We start from the raw sequence: 23,480 nt of genomic DNA, 5'->3' as shown, positions 1-23,480 counted from the left end.
ACCTCACGCATAACAGAAGATGGTTGGTGGAGACCCCAGATTGGTTCCTTAAGGTAGGCTTAGCCTGCACCAATCACTGGGGCCCATTTGGCTTTAAAAGAGGGCTGAGCCCCTCACTTAACAGATCATCTGATGACTTTGAAATGAGTAAGGAGGACTCATTTGGACCCTGGCTGAAGGTACAATCTGCCTTACAACTTCCGCCATTCAAGGAAGGCCACGATTTCCAAGAGGGAAGCAAGATCCCTTCCCTAATCATCTCCCAGGGAACAGAGGGAGATATCGGACTCAGACAACCCATCCAGCAGCTGCAGAACCGGTACCCAGTCATCACACAGTCTGCCCTGCTAAATTCTGCCAGCAAGCTTCCTAGCTGGAAGTGCCAGAGAGTCTCTGAACAAAGGACAAGCCCATTGCCTGCAAACACTCTCCTGAGCTTTGGGCCGTCTGCCTTAAAGGACGACACAAGCCCTGCTTAGAAGCAAGGAGGAGTGCCACAACAAGCATCAACCAGCATCCATCTTTTAAGGACATTTGTGAGGCAGTCGAGTCCTCGAACCGCGACCGGCTGCGCCACTGACTGTTGTCACGCTGCAGTCAATAAAGCCGCCCAAGACGCCTCAACCAGCATTCCAGATCCACCAACCAGCACAGAGACAATGATTCTTGTCTCTGAGTAGCTGTGTAGTCCAGCCTGCAACCATCCGACCCGCCTCTCTTGCCGAACTGCGTGCCGCTGTCTCCCATCTTGAACTCTGTCACAGGAGCTGCAAAGCGCCCTGGAACTGACTAGACGCTGTCAAGCATCAAGAACATCCAAAGCACCAGGTATATTGTGGTTCTGTCCCCCTGTTCCTTCTCCCAAGTGACATTTAAGATCCCTTGCTCCTGAAACCAAATAATCTTGAACAGTTAAGACTGATAGCTTTGCCCACTTACCCTCATGTCAGTATCCAGAGGGCATCCCTTTCCTTCATGAAACTGTCCTCTGTGTCCGTTATAGGGTGGGTTGCATCTTGTAGTGTTCTAGAACTGTCTGTTGTCATAATAATAAAGTAGATATTATTATACAACCTTGACTGGACAGTCTTTTATCTTTGGGTAATAATGTTTTTTTTGCTTTGTTGCAACTAACCAACGATCCACGACCTTGCAGAGATAAGCCTGTCGTTCCATCCACGTTACCAAAATTGTACAAGGAGGTTTAAAATGTACTTGTGTTTATAATCTGTTCGGATCCCTTCTGGTATACCAGAGGTGTTGGGCTGATTGATGGTTTGGAAACCGATATTCATCCCTGGACCACTGGTGCCCCGGAAGTTGATTTGTCACAATCTGGCCTGGCAACAAGCCCCGCTATTGCCCTTTGAAGACCTCAAAAATGAAAACTGGAAGAGTTGCCGTATTTGTAAGAATGGAATTTTAGGGCTTCTCCCCAAAATTCAGCACTGACCGCTCCACTCAGAGGGGCAGATGTGTGGGATGTGCCGGTTTGTATAAAATCTTTTCAAACTTTATTTTTGTTGTGGAATGGAATGGGGGGGGCTAATCGAGACCCTGGAGAATCTCTTAACAGAATGGCCGAAAACTCTCTTTCTCGGGAACAAACACTTTGGAGGTTTCTTTCGAGGCAGAAAGATAGATGACCAAATATATTTTTGGAGTGAGAATTTAGATGGAGCTCAAGGATCGTTGACATTGGCAGCGGTAAAATGCATAGAATTTTTGTTAACATCAGATAAGAAATGTTTTTAAGTAAAGTAATCCCATCATAATGATTTATCTTCTCAGTCCTTGCATCTTCCACAAATTATACCAATTCTCGTTTTGTAATGCTCGCCTCATAATCATGTAGGTCGCTTACCTCTTCTTGCGGGACATCAGACAGATCCTCCAGTTTCTCTTGCCCGGCCATTCCCAGGCAGCGCATAAGCAGCGATGTGTTCCTCTCAATCATAGATCTAGTTCTGCATACAGCACTGGCACAGGGCTCAAACATGCTTTCCACCTCTCTCACAGTATCGGGGGACCTCCTGCCCACAAAAGTCATTGCTGCCATGTGTGACCTACTACATGCAGATATGCCATCGTGCGCCCCTTGTCTCCTCCACGACCAGTCACCCCGGCACTGCCACAGGGCCTACCGCGCACTTAGGGGCTGTAACTCTAACCTACAGTCCCCTGCATCCTTGCACTTACCCAGACCTGCGCTGCTCTGGCTGCACTTATTCGGCGTAAAACTGTCCCGATTGCACTTCCTCTTTCCCTGGCCCTTCTCCCTCCCCCACACACTCTGCGTTATCGCACTTGCACAATCTGAAAGACACAAGGCCTAGTAAGATTGTTTGTTTTGTCCTCCCTCCCCTGTCTCGCCTAGAAACACTTGTGTACAGGCGCGTTATAAATGACGTATCAGATCATGTGACGCATCTATGCAGAACATGTGAGATGCAGTGTCACATGTCCATGTGCTGCCATCACATGCCAAATGCAGCATCTCATTCCTCAGAAATGCCACGAATGGCTCATAAGCCTGGTACGGGCTGGTACGGGCAGGCACGGTATATCCCCACACGTGGGGATGCTGCCGTTGCATTCCACGTGCACACTTTCCCTGCCCCATAAATGGGATGTACGTTATTTCGATTGAGATCATTTCGAAGACGAAAATGTCGAAATTCTAAATGTTTGTATTTGAAATAACCCTACAGCTAAATTGCCTTTGTATACCCCGCTCCCCCACCCCCTTCTTTACCTTTAAGCAGCATACTTTGTTGTGTGCTGCCGAGTCCCTACAGTGCCAGTTCCCTTTACTTCTATGGATGGGAACCAGCGCTGCAGGGTCTTTATTTACTTTTTTATCTTTTTATTTTGGCATGCGCGGGTCACCCCTGCCACCTACTATTCAATTATAGCGAACAAGGGTGTTGGGGACACGCGCGCAACCCCTGCTTCCCTTGTTCGCTATGATTAAAAGCGAACCGTTGAAACGTTCGGCATTTTCGGTGCTACGGTTTTTTGGAACAGCCAAAATCCGATCATTTCAACCATTGAGTTTCTTTTTCTTAACAGTATTTTCGTGCAAAACCCCATAAATGCCATCTACAGCCTCCTATGCAGGGTACAGTCTTATATATTCAGGGCCTCCTATCGTATACCCAAGGGTTTCAAATGCCATATAATGCCACTTAATGCATCATACCATGGGTAAGGTTGCAAGACGTAAGGTACAGCATCCTATGTGCTAGGGCTGTCGTCATGTGCCAGGCACATTCCGAAATGCTTCAAGAATGCTTTCACCTTGGCCTCGCCTTTGCAGAGCTTCTCTGCAGTCTTCACACAGGCACTTGTGAAGCATCTCCAGCGGCAGCATTACCCCCCCCCCCTTCCACTGCAACCACTGCATCATGAGCAGGTGGGTCCAAAGCAGTGGAGGTTCAAGATACGCCACTTAGGTTTGGCCCAAGCGGCACAAAGGCGAACATCCTTTCTAGTAATGGGAGAACCACAGCCCACATCTCCTTGGAGGATCCACTCGTCCGCCATCTTGTCTGAGTTCCCACGCGTCCCCATTCTCCGCTGCACATGTGCATTTCAGCGCGATGAGCCACAAATCAGAGTAGATCAAGAATCACAGCAGCCCCTATAGATTCCCGCCAGAATAAAAGGATACCCTTTAGACAAGCTGGTCAGATGGCACAGCGAGCTAAGCGCTCACCCCTGATATCTGTGTGCCGCCTGCTGTAGCAGGTTCCAATCCCGGCAGGGTCAACTCAGCCTTTCATCCTTACGAGGCCGACAAAAGGAGTACCACTCTGTGGGATAATAATGTCTTCTGTTATTTCAGCGCTCCGAGACCTATGGGTGTGTAGCGCTATATAAGAAATAAATAATTATTACTACTAGTGTGTTTATCCCAGGGAAGACTGTAAAACATTAACAAGCAGCCGGCAGTGGGTCATATATTCTAATTGCAGAGCCCCCCCCAAAAATGCACGTACCTCATTTCACATCATTGTTATCTACTAGGATATTGGGATAGTCAGCTTAAAAAAATCATAGTTGCCAACATGACCCGTTCCAATCTGTAGGTGCTTAGCCAGTCCTGGTTTTTCCTTTGCATTCTGGGAGTTGTAGTCCGAGTTTTATAATGGGGAAAGTGGAACTACAAGTCCCAGAATGCAAAGAAAAAAACCTGGACTGGATAAGCACCTAAAGATTGGAATGGGTCATGATGGCAAGTATGACTACATATGCAATGGGATCCTGTTCCTAACTTGTTCAGCAAATTTTGTGTTTCTCGTTGTCTTCAGTCATGTGAGCGCCCTGAAGCCTGCGGGCGTGTTGACGCTATATAAATATTCTTCAGAATGGAATTAGAATAGAATAGAGTAAGCTTAGGTGAGATATTTTTGGGCAGAAGCTATACACTTATAAACTGGCAGGTGGCAAGTATTTTTACATCCCCTCTTCCTATAATCCCCTCTGCCCTTCTTTAACAGGCAGCAGCACCACTTTCTTTAGGTCCAGGTCTGTCTGTGTGGCCCCAACTACCTTCTGAAAACATTTCATTTATAAACCTTGTGTGAGACACGGCAACGAAATCAGGCAATTCATCCTGGATGCTCTTATGTTTTCCTCAAATTCTATGTGTGGAATATTACTTCTGTTTGACATCTGCCATCTCGCCTTCCCTCACCCCCCCATATCTAAGTTCCACCTGCTTGGCAAGTTCGAAATCCGGCGGGGAACCCAACATCTTTGTTTGAATGCGTTTTTCAATGGATCAATGGAAGTGCCGCTTCTACTACGCTCCATACCAACAACGGGGTCGCGTGGCACACTTCTGGAGGCATAACGAGCACTGCCAGGGATGGACCGGCCTACAGGGAACCCTGGAGATTTCCTGGGGGGCCTCTGCACCCTGGGCAGGTGTGGACTGGCCTATAGGGAACCCTGGAGATTTCCCGGGGGGCCTCTGCACCCTGAGCAGGTGTGTACTGGCCTACTCTGGAGATTTCTCGGGGGGCCTCTGCACCCTGGGCAGGTGTGTACCGGCCTATAGGGAACCCTGGAGATTTCCCACTGGGCGTCTGCACCCTGGGCAGGTGTGTACCGGCCTATAGGGAACCCTGGAGATTTCCCGGGGGGCCTCTGCTCCCTGGGCAGGTGTGTACCGGCCTATAGGGAACTCTGGAGATTTCCCGGGGGGCCTCTGCACCCTGGGCAGGTGTGTACCGGGGGCCTCTGCACCCTGGGCAGGTGTGTACCGGCCTATAGGGAACTCTGGAGATTTCCCCGGGGGCCTCTGCACCCTGGGCAGGTGTGTACTGTGGGCAGGTGTGTACCGGCCTATAGGGAACCCTGGAGATTTCCAGGGGGGCCTCTGCACCCTGGGCAGGTGTGTACCGGCCTATAGGGAACTCTGGAGATTTCCCCGGGGGCCTCTGCACCCTGGGCAGGTGTGTACCGGGGGCCTCTGCACCCTGGGCAGGTGTGTACCCTGGGCAGGTGTGTACCGGCCTATAGGGAACCCTGGAGATTTCCCGGGGGGCCTCTGCACCCTGGGCAGGTGTGTACCGGCCTATAGGGAACCCTGGAGATTTCCCCGGGGGCCTCTGCACCCTGGGCAGGTGTGTACCGGCCTATAGGGAACCCTGGAGATTTCCTGGGGGGCCTCTGCACCCTGGGCAGGTGTGTACCGGCCTGGAGATTTCCTGGTGGCTGGGCAGGTGTGTACCGGCCTATAGGGAACCCTGGAGATTTCCTGGTGGGCCTCTGCACCCTGGGCAGGTGTGTACCGGCCTATAGGGAACCCTGGAGATTTCCTGGGGGGCCTCTGCACCCTGGGCAGGGGTGGACTGGCCTATAGGGAACCCTGGAGATTTCCTGGTGGGCCTCTGCACCCTGGGCAGGTGTGTACCGGCCTATAGGGAACCCTGGAGATTTCCTGGTGGGCCTCTGCACCCTGGGCAGGTGTGTACCCTGGGCAGGTGTGTACCGGCCTATAGGGAACTCTGGAGATTTCCCCGGGGGCCTCTGCACCCTGGGCAGGTGTGTACTGTGGGCAGGTGTGTACCGGCCTATAGGGAACCCTGGAGATTTCCAGGGGGGCCTCTGCACCCTGGGCAGGTGTGTACCGGCCTATAGGGAACTCTGGAGATTTCCCCGGGGGCCTCTGCACCCTGGGCAGGTGTGTACCGGGGGCCTCTGCACCCTGGGAAGGTGTGTACCCTGGGCAGGTGTGTACCGGCCTATAGGGAACCCTGGAGATTTCCCGGGGGGCCTCTGCACCCTGGGCAGGTGTGTACCGGCCTATAGGGAACCCTGGAGATTTCCCGGTGGGCCTCTGCACCCTGGGCAGGGGTGGACTGGCCTATAGGGAACCCTGGAGATTTCCTGGTGGGCCTCTGCACCCTGGGCAGGTGTGTACCGGCCTATAGGGAACCCTGGAGATTTCCTGGTGGGCCTCTGCACCCTGGGACTTTTGTGTGGTTACCCATTTCTTTGCATATTTTCTTGTAGGGGAACCCTCATGAAGCCTAGTTAAAGGGGGTTGGGCTCCAGTTAAAGGTGCAATATGGGGCTACTTTGAAAAAGATCTCCAGGGCCCCTCAGTCCCCAATCCAGCAATGAGGGCTCCTGCTGCCATATGCTGTTTTTACCGGGTGACCCGGAGACCACAGACTCCGGGTGATCTAGGGAGTGGGCGTGCTTCATCCACCCGACTCTGTATATGCAGCACAAGGGCCCCATCAAAGCCAGGATTGGGGGCCCATCCGCTGGGGTTTCACATTATGCGAGATATTCCTGCTGCACTTGGAGATGCCCCTTTCTGCAAAGCCAAAAGGTCTCGGGACTTCCAGCCGTGCCCCCTCGCCCTTTCCAAACTGCCTTCGGTGCTAGGATATCTTGGGTCAGTACTGTATTGCGTAGAACTGGAAGCAGAGCTCCAGGAAGCAGACATGCATGCTTGCATTGCTTCTTTGGCTTCAGTGCAGCTCCACGCATGGATGTCTCCTTGGCTTCCCCACTCCCGGGTGGCAGACGCCGCTTGCGTACAACGCTACAACCAGGAAGGTTCTCTCCCCCCACCCCTCCTCTATCCTAGAAACTACATGACGTCCTGGAGGTTTATCACACAGTGAACTCTCCCCTGTTCATGCAGTACGAGGTTCAATGTAATGATGTCCCCGCAAAAATGTCTCCTGACAAAAATGTTGCCGTTTATTACATTGAACATGCGGGGGACATCCCTGCAGCACCCATTTTTTATTTATTTTTTTTACAAGTGGAGCAGGGGACATCCTTACAACCCGCCACCATATATAATGTCGCCAACAACTTTTCCCTGAGAAATGATGTATGGGGACATTATTGCCTGATGCTGTGGTAAAATGAGTTGCTTGTCTCCAGGGTTTTACTGCCAGTATCTGCCTTCATTTACCAAGGCTCCTTTCTAGTTTTCAGGCTGGACTCTCCCTTTTACAGAAACTCGCTTGCATATTGGGCTTGTTGTTAGTCTCTGATGATTTACGATCAGCGTCCTGATTTGCTCCTCAAGTCTCCAGTCTAGCTGTTGGACTACATGTCTTTGTCCCCCGATAGCCGGTGCCAAAGTATGGTAGACACTGTGCAATCCCTATTGGTGTCTGGCAACCTATTACCAAAAACTCCCTCCTGTCAAGGAAGACCCCAGTCCAGGTTTCAGCCTCATTTCACCCTTTCCCCAGTCTCCCTTGAGTACACGTCAGTCTTTGGAAACGGTGCAGTTGACACCAGTGCTTCAGTTGTAAAGCAATGCAAGCCAGGGTCTGCCATTGGCCTTCACTGCTCTGTCTGTTTAATACACTGTCCTACTTGCAAGAGGACTGGACGATCATTTTTTTTTTTAGTTCAGGTTCTTGTGACTATTTCAAACTGTATACATCGTTAAGTGCGTGCCAATGTGAAACAAAAGAGTGCATTTAAGAAAATATTTGGCCTGATTAATTCAACAAAGGCGACTAAGAACTGGCGAATATTCAGTGCCTGACCTTTTAAAGTATGACGGGTCTTTCCAGATGTATATGGCTTGGCCGTGGCACAATTGTTCACAGCCGAACTGACCGGCTGCAACTCGGCCGCAAAGCCAATTTTGCCATGGCCAAATCTTCCCAAAATAAGACTGAGCGTGTGAATGGGTGTTTGTGCCCTTCAACTTGCCCCTCCCATCTCAAACACACCGAGTGACACGCCCGGTCACCTGCCATCTTGCCGCAAGCGATTTGACTGTGCCAGATCAGGTGTCCAAAAACTTTTCGTAATTCAGTCTGCATGCAAATCCTGCCTTCAGATGGTGGTGACGGACACATTCAACCGATTTAAAGCCGGGGAACCGGCCGAGTTTCCACTCTCATGCACATCCACACAGGGGGAGCCATCAGCAGCGAGTTCTATGCAACATTAACAAGAAGGCATGCCGCTCACAGCCTCCTCCGCGGCTCTGCTCATCATTATCTCCACAGAGGTCCTCATCGGAATCCTCGCCAATGCTTTCATACTGGGGGTCAATGGTCTGGACTGGCTTAAGGCTCAAAGGCTGACTTCGGCTGACCTCCTGCTGGTCACTCTGGGGATCTCCAATATATTGTTTGAGTGCACAGTGACTGTGAACACTCACCTCATTCCGATGCAGGAGGAGAACCTGCGCTCCAAAGACATCCGACCATTTCTGCGCATGCTGTCCTCCTGCGCCACCTTCTCTTGCTCCTGGCTAACTGCCTGCCTCTGTGTCTTCTACTGCCTAAAGATTGTTCATAGCAACCACGCCCTCTTTAATTGGTTTAAGAGCAGGTCCTCACGAATGGTGCCGTGGACGCTGCTGGCATCTGTGTGTGGATCAGTGACCCTCAGTATCCCTATGTACTGGAACAACTACAGAAGTGGCCTCCACAATGCAACATCCAACCTCACCTCAAATAGCACCATGGATGAAGGAGACTTGAGGTGGGCCTTGTCCTACACCATTGCCACAAATGTCCTCGGCTGCAGCCTGCCACTGGTGCTTGTGGCTCTCTCCGTCACCTTTATACTCTTCTCCCTGTGCAGGCACACCTGGAAGATGAAGCAAAACCTGCCCAATAACGGCGGACCCCACCTGGAAGCTCACATCAGGGCAGCAAACACCATGAGTGGCCTCCTCATCCTCCATGCTATCTCCTACCTGTCCCAGGTCTCCTCTTTCTTCATGCCGTGGCAAGAAGGAACTTTCTGGAGCCTATTCTGCTGGGTGGTCATTGCCTCCTGCTCTCCTGCACAGTCTGTCCTGCTTATCCTGGGCAATTCCAAACTGCGGAAAACGTTCCTGAGAGTCATGGGTTCTCCAAGAACAGAAGATGCTTGACCGAGTCCGTACGCCCAGTGATCTCCCTGGGGCATAGCTGGAAATCAGTCCAAATTCAGCATCACCGGAGCACCGAGGACTAGCCAGGATTTTAAAGGGATATTAGTACCCGGCGAGGATCAATGAGCTTGTTAAAAGCAAACTCATTGGCCCTCGCCCGGGCCTTACTTGCCCGGCAAGGCTTTAACGTTGCAGCGTCCCTGAGTTCTTTCCTACGAGTGGCCACCATGAAAAGGGAGAAGGGAGATGTAGTCCCTTGGCCCCTTCCATGGTGGCCATTTTGTTTGTTCAATTTTTTCCCCCATTCAGTTTAATGGCCACCATGGAAAGGGAGAGATCCCTGCCGGGCCATTTCTTTTTTATTTCTTTTTTCTATGAGTTGAGAAACTGTCGCAGCGCTGTTTCTCAGCTTGAAATAAATTGGTCTTAATACCCTGGTACGATGTGCCGAGGTACTAATGGCAATATAACCAGAGGAAGGGGGGCATTGGGGCTTCGTTAAAGCCATTGCTTCAATCTATGTTAGCAAAGTCATTTTTTACTATGTTAAAGCGTTTTCAATATTGATTACATTGTATTGTAGTAATACCAATGCAATTAAACAATAAAAATAATATTTTAAAAAATATGATACGTCTTAATCCCGACCTACTGAATTATTCATAGATTTGAACTTTGTATAGATAGTAACTGTAACAGTCCCCCCCCCTCACTGAGGCCTGTTTTTTTTAAAAGAGAGAGAATTGTATGTGAGTTGTGACAGGTTTGTGCTAGCTGTGGAGGATCATTTTATCCGTTTCACTGAATATTTTTCATTTCACAAAATATGTTTCCTTTAGTTTTGTTCCTCTGACCCTACTGTGCATGTACGTCAGATTTATCTTTAAATACGTTTTGCTGTATATATTTAAATCAGCTTGTTTCTATTTGCCAACTGAGCATCTTCAGAAATCTTAGTACTTTTCAAGATTCCCCAAAGAGATTGTCGAAATGTTTTTGGTAACAACAAATTGAGCCCAAGGTTTAGGTGGGTGCCAAACATCTCGAAAATTGAGACAGAATTTTGAGATATAATGGACTAAAGAGGGCCGTCTTCCGCTTCTATGGAAAGCCCAGGTCAAAAATGCAGAATTTCTCATTCATTTTGGACATGAAAACCTAGCTGAAAATGTGACCCTTTTTGCCGGAGGGATCATATCTCTCTGGATCAGCTATACGTTAAATATTCTAAGTGACAGCTTTGCCGCCGTAACAGATCCACAACATTACACCACTGCTCACACACATTCCAGAAGCATCTATACAAGATTTATTTCATAACTCTTGAAGAGGTTTTGGAGAATTTGTTACTCCGACAGGTAGTTTTCTGTGATGTCATCAGTATGCTCTAGTTCCCAGCGATATCCCTTGACAATATAATAGGTGCTGGCATCAGCGTGCTCACGTGCGGGCAATAGCAAGGCTGAGAGGCACGGTGGCATATCTTCCAACATTTGCTGAATTAAAAAGGGTTTTGTTACTTGGAGTGGTTTCAACTTTACTCTCTCTCAGCCGATGTTTTTTCACAATTCTTTTAAAGTTTTTGTTTATTATGCTATAGATTACACCATGCATTGTACTTAAGTTTTGTAATTTCTTATCACAGATGTAGCTTTCAATATTATCATTCGGTTTTGAAATGGTGCACGATGGGATTTTTCCCTATTACGGGATCATATCCGGTGGCCACACTTTGCGATAATTAGGAAACCGGAAGAAAATGGGTGCGATATTTGTTGTTTTAGCATACTTTTTCAAAATAGTTTATGTAACCCCACTTTGTTATCACAAGATTTTGCTACAACAGCATCCTGCAAGAGTTTGCTGCATATTTACTAATTGACCTTGTGAATTTCCTGCTATACCACAATGAACCGTGGAAATGCTCTATGGTCCTATTCCAGTGACAAACCATATCCTCATGAGAATATCACCTTTCTTGCGAAAGAAACGCAAAAAAAAATAGAAAGAAATACTGTACCTAACGCACCAAACACTCTCAAACGTCCCCATTGATACTTTTTCCGCATCCCCACATCTACACTGAAAGGGAAGATCTCCTTCGCCCCCTAATATCAATTTCAGAACATTGTCGTTTCTCACACCACCCATCAGTGAAAAAAAAAAAAAAGAAGTACTTCTTCCTTTCCGTAAAGCTGCAGTTGCTGCAATGGACAATGAGAAATGGATTATAGATTTTGGTTCGGCGGCACCATGTTATGTTAATGTTAAAGGACATTTGTACCGCGCACTATCACCACTGGGATTGTCCCCTGGCACTCTGGCGGCTCTGAAAGAGGAGGGGAGGTTGAGTTAGTGGGAGGAAGTAGGAAAAGTGCAAGAGAGAAGTGATGTGCCATTGGCGGCTCAGCCCGGTGGGTCCATTAGCTGGGCCTGCGGCGTTTGCGGCCCGTAGTCATTGTGTACTGTTGTGCAAGCCTATGTGTATTTTTGTTTTGTTGTTGCAATGTAGTGAAGTTTGTACGGTTTGTTGTGCTGTAGGTTTTGGTTGTGTTTGGTTTGGAGTTTGAGAGGTGTATGGAGAAGGGGAAATTGTTAGTGGGGTTCCTTACTCTTCTGGCCCCCACCTCTATCATGCTCTCTCATAGCCCCCCTGTCCTCCCTTCATACTCCTGTGGCCAGTGCACCTGCCTATGTCAACATCTCAGGTAGTGTGGTGATTGCCAATATCTCGACAATTCCAAAACCCTGTGGTACCTGGCGGTAACTACGGGGCGGGCGAAAGTGTTGGTGGGGTTGGGTGGGGTAGTTGACTCAGTCTCCGTGCATGGCGCCTGTGTTCCAGTCTAGCCGGTGTCACCCATCCAGGTGCCGTGGGAGCTTCTCTTTTAGTTTGGGGTTGTCCCTGTCCTTTCCAGTTTGGTCATCCTTTTTCCTGTTTCGGTTTTCAGTTTTTAGTCTGTGGTGTTGAAAAGCCAGGTTTTTAGTGATTTCCTGAAGTTTAGGTGATCTTCTGTGTTTCCTATTTCTTTTGGGATGTTTTGCGGCTAAGTGGTAGAAGGAGGTGCCTCCAAGTTTTTTCTTGAGATATGGTTTGAGTTCCAGGCGGATTTTGTTGCTTGATCGGAGGGGTCTCGTTGGTTTGTAGACTGTTATTTACTTTTGTAGGAATTCTGCTCCTTTTCCGCTGATTGCCCTGTGCGTTATGCACATTGTTTTGAAGGTGATGCGATGTTTTACTGGGAGCCTTAGTAGTGTTTTTAGGGCTGGAGTAATGTGGTCTCTTCTGGATATTTTGAGGAGTAGTCTTGCTGCTGCATTTTGGATCCGTTGCAGTTTCTTCAGGAGGTATTCTGGTATTCCGAGGTAGAGGCTGTTTGCATAGTCGATTTTTTACATGATTAGGGCGATGATAGTGAGTGTTTTGTGCGTGAAGGAGAGGGAAGGTAGAATTCTTCTTGCCGTGTGGAGGAGGAAAAAACACTTCTTCAATGTTGCATTTATTTGTGGTTCTAGGGTTATTGTGTTTTCCATTAGGACTCCCAGATTTTTTACTACCTTCGAAGGTGTCGGTGCATTTCCCATTTCCGTAGGCCACGGGATGGTGGTTTCGCTCTCTTGGTCTTTGGATACAATCATGATTTCTGTCTTTCCTGGGTTGATTTTCAGGTTGTTGGCATCCATCCAAATGAAGAATTCTTTTAGACAGTCGGTAAGGGTTGAATGGTCGGCATCAGTGTCTTTGATTTTGTAGATGATTTGAGTGTCATCTGCGTAGTTGTAACATGTAATGTTGTCATTTTTGAAGATTCTGATGACCGGAGTCTGATAGAAGTTGAAATATAGTGGAGATAGTGAGGATCCTTGTGGTACTCCACAGACGTTAACTCGGGGAGTGGATTTGAAAGGTTTGATCCATACGGTTTCGGTTCTGTCTGCTAGGAATGATTTGGTCCAGCATAGTGCTGTGTATGTTATGCCTATGTCTTCTAGTCTTTTGGTCAGGGTGTCATGGCTAACTGTGTCAAAGGCTGTGGAGAGGTCGAGTAGGATAAGGGCTGAGGTAGTGTTTGAGTCTGCGTTAGTTTTGAGGTCGTGGCAGATAGATAGTAGTGCTGTTTCCGTTCCTCTCGCTGGTCTGAAACCGACTTGAGCTTGGTCCAGCAGGTGGTGTTTTTATACGTGTTCTTGGGTTAGTTTATATATGTAGGTTTCTAGAAGTTTTTCTGCGTAGGGGATGTTAGAGATCGGCCTGTAGTTGGAAAGGTCATCTATGTCACCACTTGTGTTTTTCAAGAGTGGCTTGATGTATGCTGATTTGAAGAGCCTCGGTACAGTCCCTGTTGCTAGTGATAGATTTAGAAGGTTTCTGTAATGTTCTTCTGGCGATCCTTGTGCAAGGATTGATTTGTAGATGTCTGGGGGACAGGGGTCCATGGGTGATCCTGCTTTCTTGCTTTGTTTTACCAGCATTGCGAATGCCTCTGCTGATATTTCAGGAAAGCTTTGAAGTTTGTGCTGTGGTTCCGTGTTAGGTATGTTGGGTTGTATGTTGTGGTTGGTTGGTCCCTTTTGTATGGTTTGTCGGATGTCATTGATTGTTTTTCTTGAAGTAGTCTGCCAGGTCGTTGCATAGATTTTCTGAGGTGCTTGGGGTGTTATCGCAGCCTGGTGGGTTTATCATTTCTTCAATGATGCTAAACATTTCTTTTTGTGTTTTGGTGGCATTGTTGATTCTGTCATCGTAATGTCTTCTCTTTGCCTTTTGAATTTCCTTCCTGTATGCACGGATTTGTTTTTGGTACAGTTTTATTTTCCTGGGTTGTATTCTTTCCTCCATTCCAATTCTATCTTTTTGTTTTCCTTTTTCATGGCGTTTAATAGTGAGGTGAACCATTTTGCCATTGCTCTTTTTTTTGATGGGGTGAAGGGTTTTTCTGGGGCGATCTTGTCTATTGTATCTGCAATCCATTTGTGTAGTATCTCTGCTTTCCCGTCTAGGTCAGCTAGCTCGAATTCTGTAGATGAGGGTTTGGTTAATTCCAGTTGTTCGAGTAGGTTGCTTTCCTTGAGGGCGTTTCCAGTTTCTTTTGGTGGTGGTTGCGAGTTTCGGATGTTGGATGTAGGCTTGAGTAGGCAGAGTCATCACGAATGGGATGATGAGATGGTCGCTCCACAGTATTTGTATTGGTGGTGCCGTGGTGATGAGTTTTTCTTTGGCAAAAATTGCATCTATGGTGTGTCCTGCTGAGTGCGTTGCTCCTTTGACTAGTTGTCGTAGTTTCATGGTGCAGAGTTGTTCAATCAGTGAGTTTTGGGAGTTGGAGTGGCTGTCTTCAAACCAGATGTTGAAGTCCCCCAGGATGATTAGGTGTTTGTGGTTGATGGCTAAGTTGGTGATGGTTTCTATGAAGTTGTCGATGAATGTTGCATAATATGTCGGTGGTCTGTATACCAGGATGAATGTGATGTTGGTTTTTGGGCTCGCTGTTAGGTGTATTACCATGGTTTCGCAGTTGAGGATGTTTAGCGGTTCGTCGGTTTTTATTTTCAGGTGTTCTTTGAATGCTATAGCGATGCCTCCTCCTTTTTTGTTTTTTCTGTTTATTTGCAGGCATTTGAAGTTGGTTGGAAGGCAGTTTTGGAGTCTGATTTTGCAGTTGTCATCCAGCCAAGTTTCTGTGATGAAAAGGATGTCAATGCCGTTGTCGAGTAGGTTGAAGATCTCTGTTGAGTGTTTTGACATGGATCTTGCATTTATTAGATTGCAGTGAAGTTTGGAGGTGTTGTTTGGATTGGGCTTTCTTGTCGAGGTCGTCTTCTGCTCGGTTTTGAGGTTTCCTTCCTGGTCGATCTCTTGTTGGGCTGTGGGATTCAGGGTGTCCAACTCCTTCCCATTCCAATCCTGAGACCCTTCCTATAGCATGAGATGTGATATCTCAAGGCCTCTAATACCAAACCTGAGATCCTTCCTCTAACATGAAATGTGATATCCAACTCCTTCCCCTTCCAAACCTGAGAGCCTTCCTATAGCATGAGATATGATATCGAAGTCCTTCCCATTCCAATCCTGAGACCCTTCCTATAACATGAAATGTGATATCCAACTCCTTCCCATTCTAACCTGAGACCCTTCCTATAGCATGAGATGGGATATCCAACTCCTTCCAAATCCAATACTGATACCCTTCCGATAGCATGAGATGTGATATCCCAATGCTTCTACCAAACCTGAGACCCATACTATGGCATGAGATGTGATATCAAACTCCTTCCCCTTCCAAACCTTAGACCCTTCCTTTATCATGAGATGTGATATCCAACTCCTTCCCATTCCAATCCTGAGACCCTTCCGATATCATGAGATTTGTTATCTCAATGCTTCTAATACCAAACCTGAAACCCTTCCTATAACATGAGATGGGATATCCAAGTCCGTCCCATTCCAATCCTGAGACCCTTCCTATAGCATGAGATGTGATATCTCAATGCTTCTAATACCAAACCTGAGACCCTTCCTATAACATGAGATGGGATATCCAACTCCTTCCCATTCCAATCCTGAGACCCTTCCGATAGCAGCGATGTGATATCTCAATGCTTATACCAAACCTGAGACCCTTCCTAAGGCCTGAGATGTCATATACAACTCCTTCCCATTCCAATCCTGAGACCCTTCCAATAGCATGAGATGTGATATCTCCATGCTTATACCAAACCTGAGAGCCTACCTATAGCATGAGATGTGATATCTAAGTCCATCCCATTCCAATCCTTAGACCCTTCCTACAGCATGCAATGTGATATCTCAATGATTCTAATACCAAACCAGAGACCCGTCCTTTAACATGAGATTATCCAACTCCTTCCCATTCCAACCCTGAGACCCTTCCTATACCATGAGATGTGATATCTCAATGCTTCTAATACCAAACCTGGGAACCGTCCTATAACATGAGATGTGATATCTCAATGTTTCTAATAAAAAACCTGAGACCCTTCCTATAACATGAGATGTGATATCCAATTCCTTCCCATTCCAAACCTGAGACCCTTCCTATTGGATGAGATGTGATATCCAAATCCTTCCCCTTCCAAACCTGAGACCCTTCCTTTAGCATGAGATGTGATATCCAAATACTTCCCATTCCAATCCTAAAACCCTTCCTATAGCATGAGATGTGATATCTCAATGTTTCTAATAAAAAACCTGAGACCCTTCCTATAGCAAGAGATGTGATATCCAAATCCTTCCCATTCCAATCCTGAGACCCTTCCTGTATATAACATGAGATGTGATATCCAACTCCTTCCCATTCCAACCTGAGACCCTTCCTATAGCATGAGATGTGATATCCAACTCCTTACCATTCAAATCCTGAGACCCTCCCTATAACAAGAGATGTCATATCCAACTTCTTCCCATTCCAAACCTGAGACCCTTCCTATAACATGAGATGTGATATCCAACTCCTTCCCATTCCAAACCTGAGACCCTTCCGATAGCATGAGATGTGATATCTCAATGCTTCAAAAACCAAACATGAGAACCATCCTATAACATGAGATGTGAAATCCAAATCCTTCCCTTCCCAAACCTGAGACTCTTCCTATAGCATGAGATGAGATATCTCAATGCTTCTACCAAACCTGAAACCCTTCCTATAGCATGAGATGTGATATCCAACTCCTTCCCATTCCAATCCTGAGACACATCCTATAGCATGAGATGTGATATCACAATGCTTCTAATACCAAACCTGAGACCCGTCCTATAACATGAGATGTGATATCCAAATCCTTCCCCTTCCAAACCTGACACCCTTCCTTTAGCATGAGATGTGATATCCAGCTCCTCCCATTCCAATCCTGAGACCCTTCCGATAGCAGAGATGTGATATTTCAATGCTTATACCAAACCTGAGACCCTTCCCATAGCATGAGATGTGATATCCAACTCCTTCCCATTCCAATCCTGAGACCCTTCCTATAGCATGAGATGTGATATCTCAATGCTTCTAATACCAAACCTGAGATCCTTCCTATAACATGAGATGTGATATCCAACTCCTTCCCATTCCAATCCCGAGACCCTTCCTATAGCATGAGATGTGATATCTCAATGCTTCTAATACCAAACCTAAGGTCCTTCCTATAACATGAGATGTGATATCCAAATCCTTCCCATTCCAAACCTGAGACCCTCCCTTTAGCATGAGATGTGATATCCAACTCCTTCCCATTCCAATCCTGATACCCTTCTGATAGCATGAGATGTGATATCTCAATGCCTCTAATACCAAACCTGAGATCCTACCTCTAACATGAAATGTGATATCCAACTCCTTCCTTTTCCAAACCTGAGACCCTTCCTACAGCATGAGATGTGATATCCAAGTCCTTCCCATTCCAATCCTGAGACCCTTCCTATAACATGAGATGTGATATCCAACTCCTTCTATTCCAACCTGAGACCCTTCCTATAGCATGAGATGGGATATCCAACTCCTTCCAAATCCAATCCTGATACCCTTCCGATAGCATGAGATGTGATATCCCAATGCTTCTACAAAACCTGAGACCCATACCATGGCATGAGATGTGATATCAAACTCCCGTCCAATACCATGAGACTTGATATCTCAATGCTTCTAATACCAAACCTGAGACCCTTCCTATAACATGAGATGTGATTTCCAAGTCCTTCCCATTCCAATCCTGAGACCCTTCCAATAGCATGGGATGTGATATCTCAATGCTTCTAATACCAAACCTGAGACCCTTCCTATAACATGAATTGTGATATCCAAATCCTTCCCATTCCAATCTATATTCACTGAAAAATCTTTAGTTAAGGGACAGTTAAGGTGATCGGATTTAACACAAGAAAACCATTAAAATTCAGTGGAAATGGGTAGCGATGATCATCTAAACTCGGCGTTCCCCCCCCCCCGTTTGTCGACCCCCATGATGCCTTTTTGTATCTCACTGTTGTGAATCCCATCTGTTGTGTGTGCGCGCTCATGGACTTTGTAACAGGGCGATGCAGAGTTAAGACGGTCATCACTTCACACATCTGCTAAATTTCAATGGCTTTCTTGTGTTAAATCTAATCACCTTAATGGTCCCTCTACTCGTTTTTTCAGTGAATTTCAAGGGTTTTGTTGAACTATAGTTTCTTCAGGGCCCACTAGCCATGGCCTTTGCACATGTTTCAACAGTAATTTCTTCCCAAAGACCCATTGACCTCTGCCCTAATAGTTGTGATCTCTGCAGGTGTAACACGGTTTTTCCCACTCCCTATTCTTGTGGTATTCATTGATAAAGCGAACCTGTGAAAATCCCTGTGGTAATCTCCAGATAAGAGGAAAAATGCTTTAAAATCAGAAATTCTCCCCTGTCCTCACAGGCAGTCACCATGTGCACTCTCCTCTTTTCTTGGTCCCCCCCACTCCCCTCAAGTACCGCTTCATCTCCTAACCCTTTCCCTTCATCCCTCTCTTCCTCGTGCAACGCAATTTCTGCACCAGATGGGTACCGCAGCAATCTTGCTAGATTCCTCCGGTATTACCCCGATGAATACATGTTTTCTACCCATAACTGGCTCCCAGACCACCACCAAAATCCCAAACATCACCCTCCACCCCCTCTTGCCTGATGGAATTACATCCTTTTGCGGCCTCCAAATAGCTTTTTTATCACTTTTCAATTTTTGACTTCCCCCGGTAATCACTCAGATTGAGCAAAAAATAGAAAAATGCAAATTTCCATTTCTAAAAAAGCCTCACTGCTGCAAGGCACCAGGGGAGATATGGCTATTTTCTTGGGAGCAGAGGGGACCCCGTTCTCCATTGAATATCTTAAAAACTACTGGACAGATGTACCCCAAACCTACCACAGAAAGCGAGTCAACACTTTGTGGTCAAGCCGTTTTTATTTGGTCCATATTTGTCCAGTGGTTCTTGCTCTTTGGCTGACCCAAATTTCACTTTCTCTACGGGAGAATGAATGGGTGTAAGCCATGAATAGCTTTCTTAATAGCTTTTTTCTTAACAATTCTTTACCAAAATGTTCAGACTGGGGGCGTGTGGTGGCCTGTGACAAAGAATTTCATCCAAATCCGCCCACCAACTCAAATTATTAGCAATCAAATTTGCCGATTTCTTATGGCTCACAGGTGTTACCTTAGCTATCGGATGGAGATTGCCATCCTATAATAGAGAAGATAGGGCCATCTCTCTAAATAAAATCCTATGCAATTAACAAGTGGGCACCCCAACAAGGCAGATCTGGCTTCACGATTAGGATTCCGAAGGAAGGAGGTAATGAAGGAAGGATGTCACACTGACCAAAGTACAGTTGATCATTCCCAGTTAGAAATGCAAACATGCTGCTGACAATTATGCTCCAAATTTACATTAACAAAAAAAATGACATTGCAGCTTGAAGATGCTGACATGTCGCTGCTCCCCACAGCTTAATCATGGTTAGAGAGACACTGACAAAGGACCACATTTGAACTGCCTCAAATATCAATCTCTTGCAACTCCCAAAAATCACATAGTTAATGTGTAGTTTCAAGTGAAAGAGACAAGTGCAGATAGTGTAAATCTAATGAATATATAAATGTTAGATCATTAGCAAAACAACCTATCAAAAAAGCAATTGAATGTCTCTTTGAAAATTCATTCTAGGGGAATCATGGAACATGTAACAGAATTGCCTTTAAGATAATAATATTGGTTTAATTTAATGATGAACCTACATATGTTTTAACTACTGACGTGCCCTGTAAAGTATTCAATTCTTAATGGAAATGGACATTGTTATTAGGTTGATGTACACATCCATTCAAACCAATTGACAGATATGTAAACCATCGAATTGACGAGGAAAACAATCTTCATGCCTTTCCTCCTTTCTCTGCATAATTATGTTTTCCACTATCGACTTGTGTAAGCTTACCCAGTTGTAAATCACTGTCACATGCAGAAATATGAAAAAAAATCATAAATATATAATTTCAAATTCATTAACATCAAAATCTTCTGTAATCAAGTTAAGGGACAGGACATGATACTGCCAAATCAGAAACAAGCCAAAGAAAATCTCCTTTTATTGATACCTAAAACATGATAACCTTCAGTAGTATTTAAACCAAATGGTATTTTTTAATTGAATGTAATATGTTTGTATTCCAATTGAATATCAATCAGTTCTCTGTTGCGTTTACAAAATATGTTGGTTGAGTACACTTACACTTACCCATCTTAGAAGGCCACAGTCCTCCTTATGATGATCTGAAAATAGGTGGGGACTGAATAGGACGCAACACCATTTTTGAATGACTCTCAGATGTTCCAATACGTGGACCTTAATTTTATGCATAGCACTGATTATATATAACTTTGTGAAAGGACACAAGACCATATTTTGCAAATTGTGTCGTAGTGAACACTGGTACTATAATGAGTACATTGTAAGCACTACAGCAATTTCACACATGCCCTTTTTTTAGTATTCACTTCCAAATACTACAGGAACCACATGGAAAGAACACTGATGGGCTATATAGTCTAATACTGGGCCCTTGGGAGAAATAGAACGACTTGTGTAAATATCACCAGATTTTTACCATGTGTGTAATCATCTTCTGGTCTCCCCCCTAAAACTGAATAGAGTAATGTCCGTTCGTAGGCTATGGTGATGTTTCCTAAGAATACCAGTAATATTGGACGATTGGGAAGCTACACACGAGAAACATCGAATCTTTTCAGATCTAGGAGGTTTTCCTTTTGTTTCCAATAATTTATTTCTTGAAATTGTAGAAGCTTTATTGTATGCATAAACATGATTAATGATATATATATATATATATATTACATGGCCATTACATGGCCACGGTAGTGGCCATGTAGTTCTGGTTAAGTTGCTGTTTCCATAGGAAGAGCACTTTTTGGGCGGCTTATAACTTCGCTCTCCCTGGACGGATCCTCACCAAACTTTGCAAAAAAAAGTAGATGGGTCACTCTGAATTTTTTTGCAAAGTTTGGTGAGGATTCGTCCGGGGGGGGGGGGGGAGTTATAAGGAGGTCCCAAAACTTTTTTTTTTCCCATAGACTGAATGGGAAAAAACTTTGCGCACGGCTACAGCCCGAACCGCTGGACGGATTTACACCAAATTTGCGGCAGGAGCGGCGGCCTGGTCCCAAAAGCGTGCTTTTGTAAATTTGGTGTAAATTTGTCCAGTAGTTTTTTTAAAAATGACCAAAATGTAAGGCAAAAAAATTAGTGATATCTGCGTTCGCTTCGCGGACGGACTTCCCTGTTCGCTCCGCGGACAGCACCCCGATTGGCCCATGGGCTTGCGTCATGTCCACGGACATGCGACGTGTTCGCTGATTGGACGGTGAGGGGCGTGGAGCGCGTCAGATTTTCTGTGGCGCCCGCCATCTTGTATTCGCAGTCGACAGTGAAACGTGGATAAAAAATTGTATTTAGTGCCGTGTGTTGGTGTGTAAGAGTGTTTGGGGAGGGTTGGGGAGGGTTGGGGAGTTTGAGATAGGTTCAATGTTTTGTTTTTTTATGTGCTAGCCCTTTTTGTTGCGTTCGATTTGTCCGCGGAGAACACGGCTGTTCTGACATTTTGTAAATAAACTAAATGGTGGGGTGTTTAGAGGACGGAGTATGTGTCATTTTTGTTCGCAAGGAAGGTAAAAATGAGCTATGAACACTCGCGGTGTACTTAATTGTTCGTAAATACACAAACTGGGGGTGTCCTCAGGACGCTGTCCGTATTGTAATCTGTCTAGTTGAATGTGTTCTAAAAACACTTGCAGTGTCCCGAAATAGTTGCAATTACACAAAATGGGGGTGTTCTGAGAACGTTGTTTGTATTGTTCGTTGTCAGGGTGAAAGTGTTTTAAGAGCACTCCTTTTGTTCGCTAATAGTACTATTTCCTAGGGGCGTCAACCGACTTTTTGTCCACTAAAGAAACGATAAATCCGGCTGGTGTGCGTCGACATTATGTGATAATCCTATGACTGGCGCTATTGACCTGGCTGACTTGCTTTTGCGACACTAAATCATATCTCCCGCCCCTAAGCCTGATATTATCAAAGCATTCATATTCCCTGCCTTTCTCCGTGACGTTACAGGGTGCGTAATGAAACGCGCCCAGTCGTCTCCAGTACTACGCGACTTTACACAGAACCCGGAAGACAACACACATTATGTCACAACACAGCGCGCCACAATTCGGAATATGAAACTGTGATTTAAAAGCAAAGAGCAAGATTGTAAATGTTGTAAAGTACATTTATTTCACATCAAATGTTTAGAGAATATTCAGCAATTTGCATTTGTCTTTGTTGTCGATCCGCAAAAGTTCATGTTGAGACACGCGATGTTCCTTTGCGGTACAGAGAGTGTTAGATCAGCTTACAACTCAGTGCGCCACAATTCGGAATATGAAACTGTGGTTTAAAAGTAAACAGCAGGATTGTACATTTGGTAAAGTACATTTATTTCACATGAAATGTTTAGTGAATATTCAGCGATTTGCTATTGTCTCTGCTGTCGATCAGCAAAAGTTTATTTGGAGCCACGCGTTGTTCCTTTGCGGTAGATAGGCTGTTGGTTTATGATAAAAGCAGTAAATGGTCGCTCTGATAATTGGAAGGTTGCTCCAACAACGAGCCATTAGAGCACCCTATTGGTTGGTATGTTGTTTGTAGCCGCTAGTACTGCGTAAGGGCATATTGGTCCTTGGCGATTGTCCCATAAAATGGTGAGGGTCATGAAGTTGCATATTTGGACTTACACCTGGCAGTTGAAGACCCCATCCACTGGAGTCTGTAAATCGTGACATAGACAAAATGGGGCCACGTACCTGTTTTAAAAAACATAAATTAGTCTCACCAGCCGATCTTCATTAAAAATCATCATTTTATTTATTAGGGCGTGAAACTATTTGCTATCGAAGATAGTGCAACAGAGTATGTTAATAATAAAATAATATTTTCCCATTCATATAGCGCTAAGAACCGTGAGGTATCTAAGCGGTGCTTATTATTAACCACGGTGTGTGGTGCT

At 45.7% G+C, this 23,480-nt stretch overlaps 2 protein-coding genes across 2 annotated transcripts in view; one reads left to right on the top strand and one right to left on the bottom strand.

Annotated features, from left to right (window-relative positions):
* The window catches only part of STXBP6 (syntaxin binding protein 6), a 575,667-nt gene that overhangs the window by 175,188 nt on the left and 376,999 nt on the right, over positions 1-23,480 (bottom strand). The window lies entirely within an intron of this gene.
* LOC138527515 (taste receptor type 2 member 41-like) lies at positions 8,459-9,385 on the top strand. Its single transcript, XM_069638768.1, has one exon. The coding sequence runs from the start codon at positions 8,459-8,461 to the stop codon at positions 9,383-9,385; it is 927 nt and encodes a 308-aa protein (XP_069494869.1).

Source organism: Ambystoma mexicanum, chromosome 14 (genome assembly GCF_040938575.1).
Source record: "Ambystoma mexicanum isolate Mex_15411 chromosome 14, UKY_AmexF1_1, whole genome shotgun sequence".
NCBI classification, from domain to species: domain Eukaryota; kingdom Metazoa; phylum Chordata; class Amphibia; order Caudata; family Ambystomatidae; genus Ambystoma; species Ambystoma mexicanum.
This window is presented reverse-complemented; position numbering and strand designations above follow the sequence as displayed.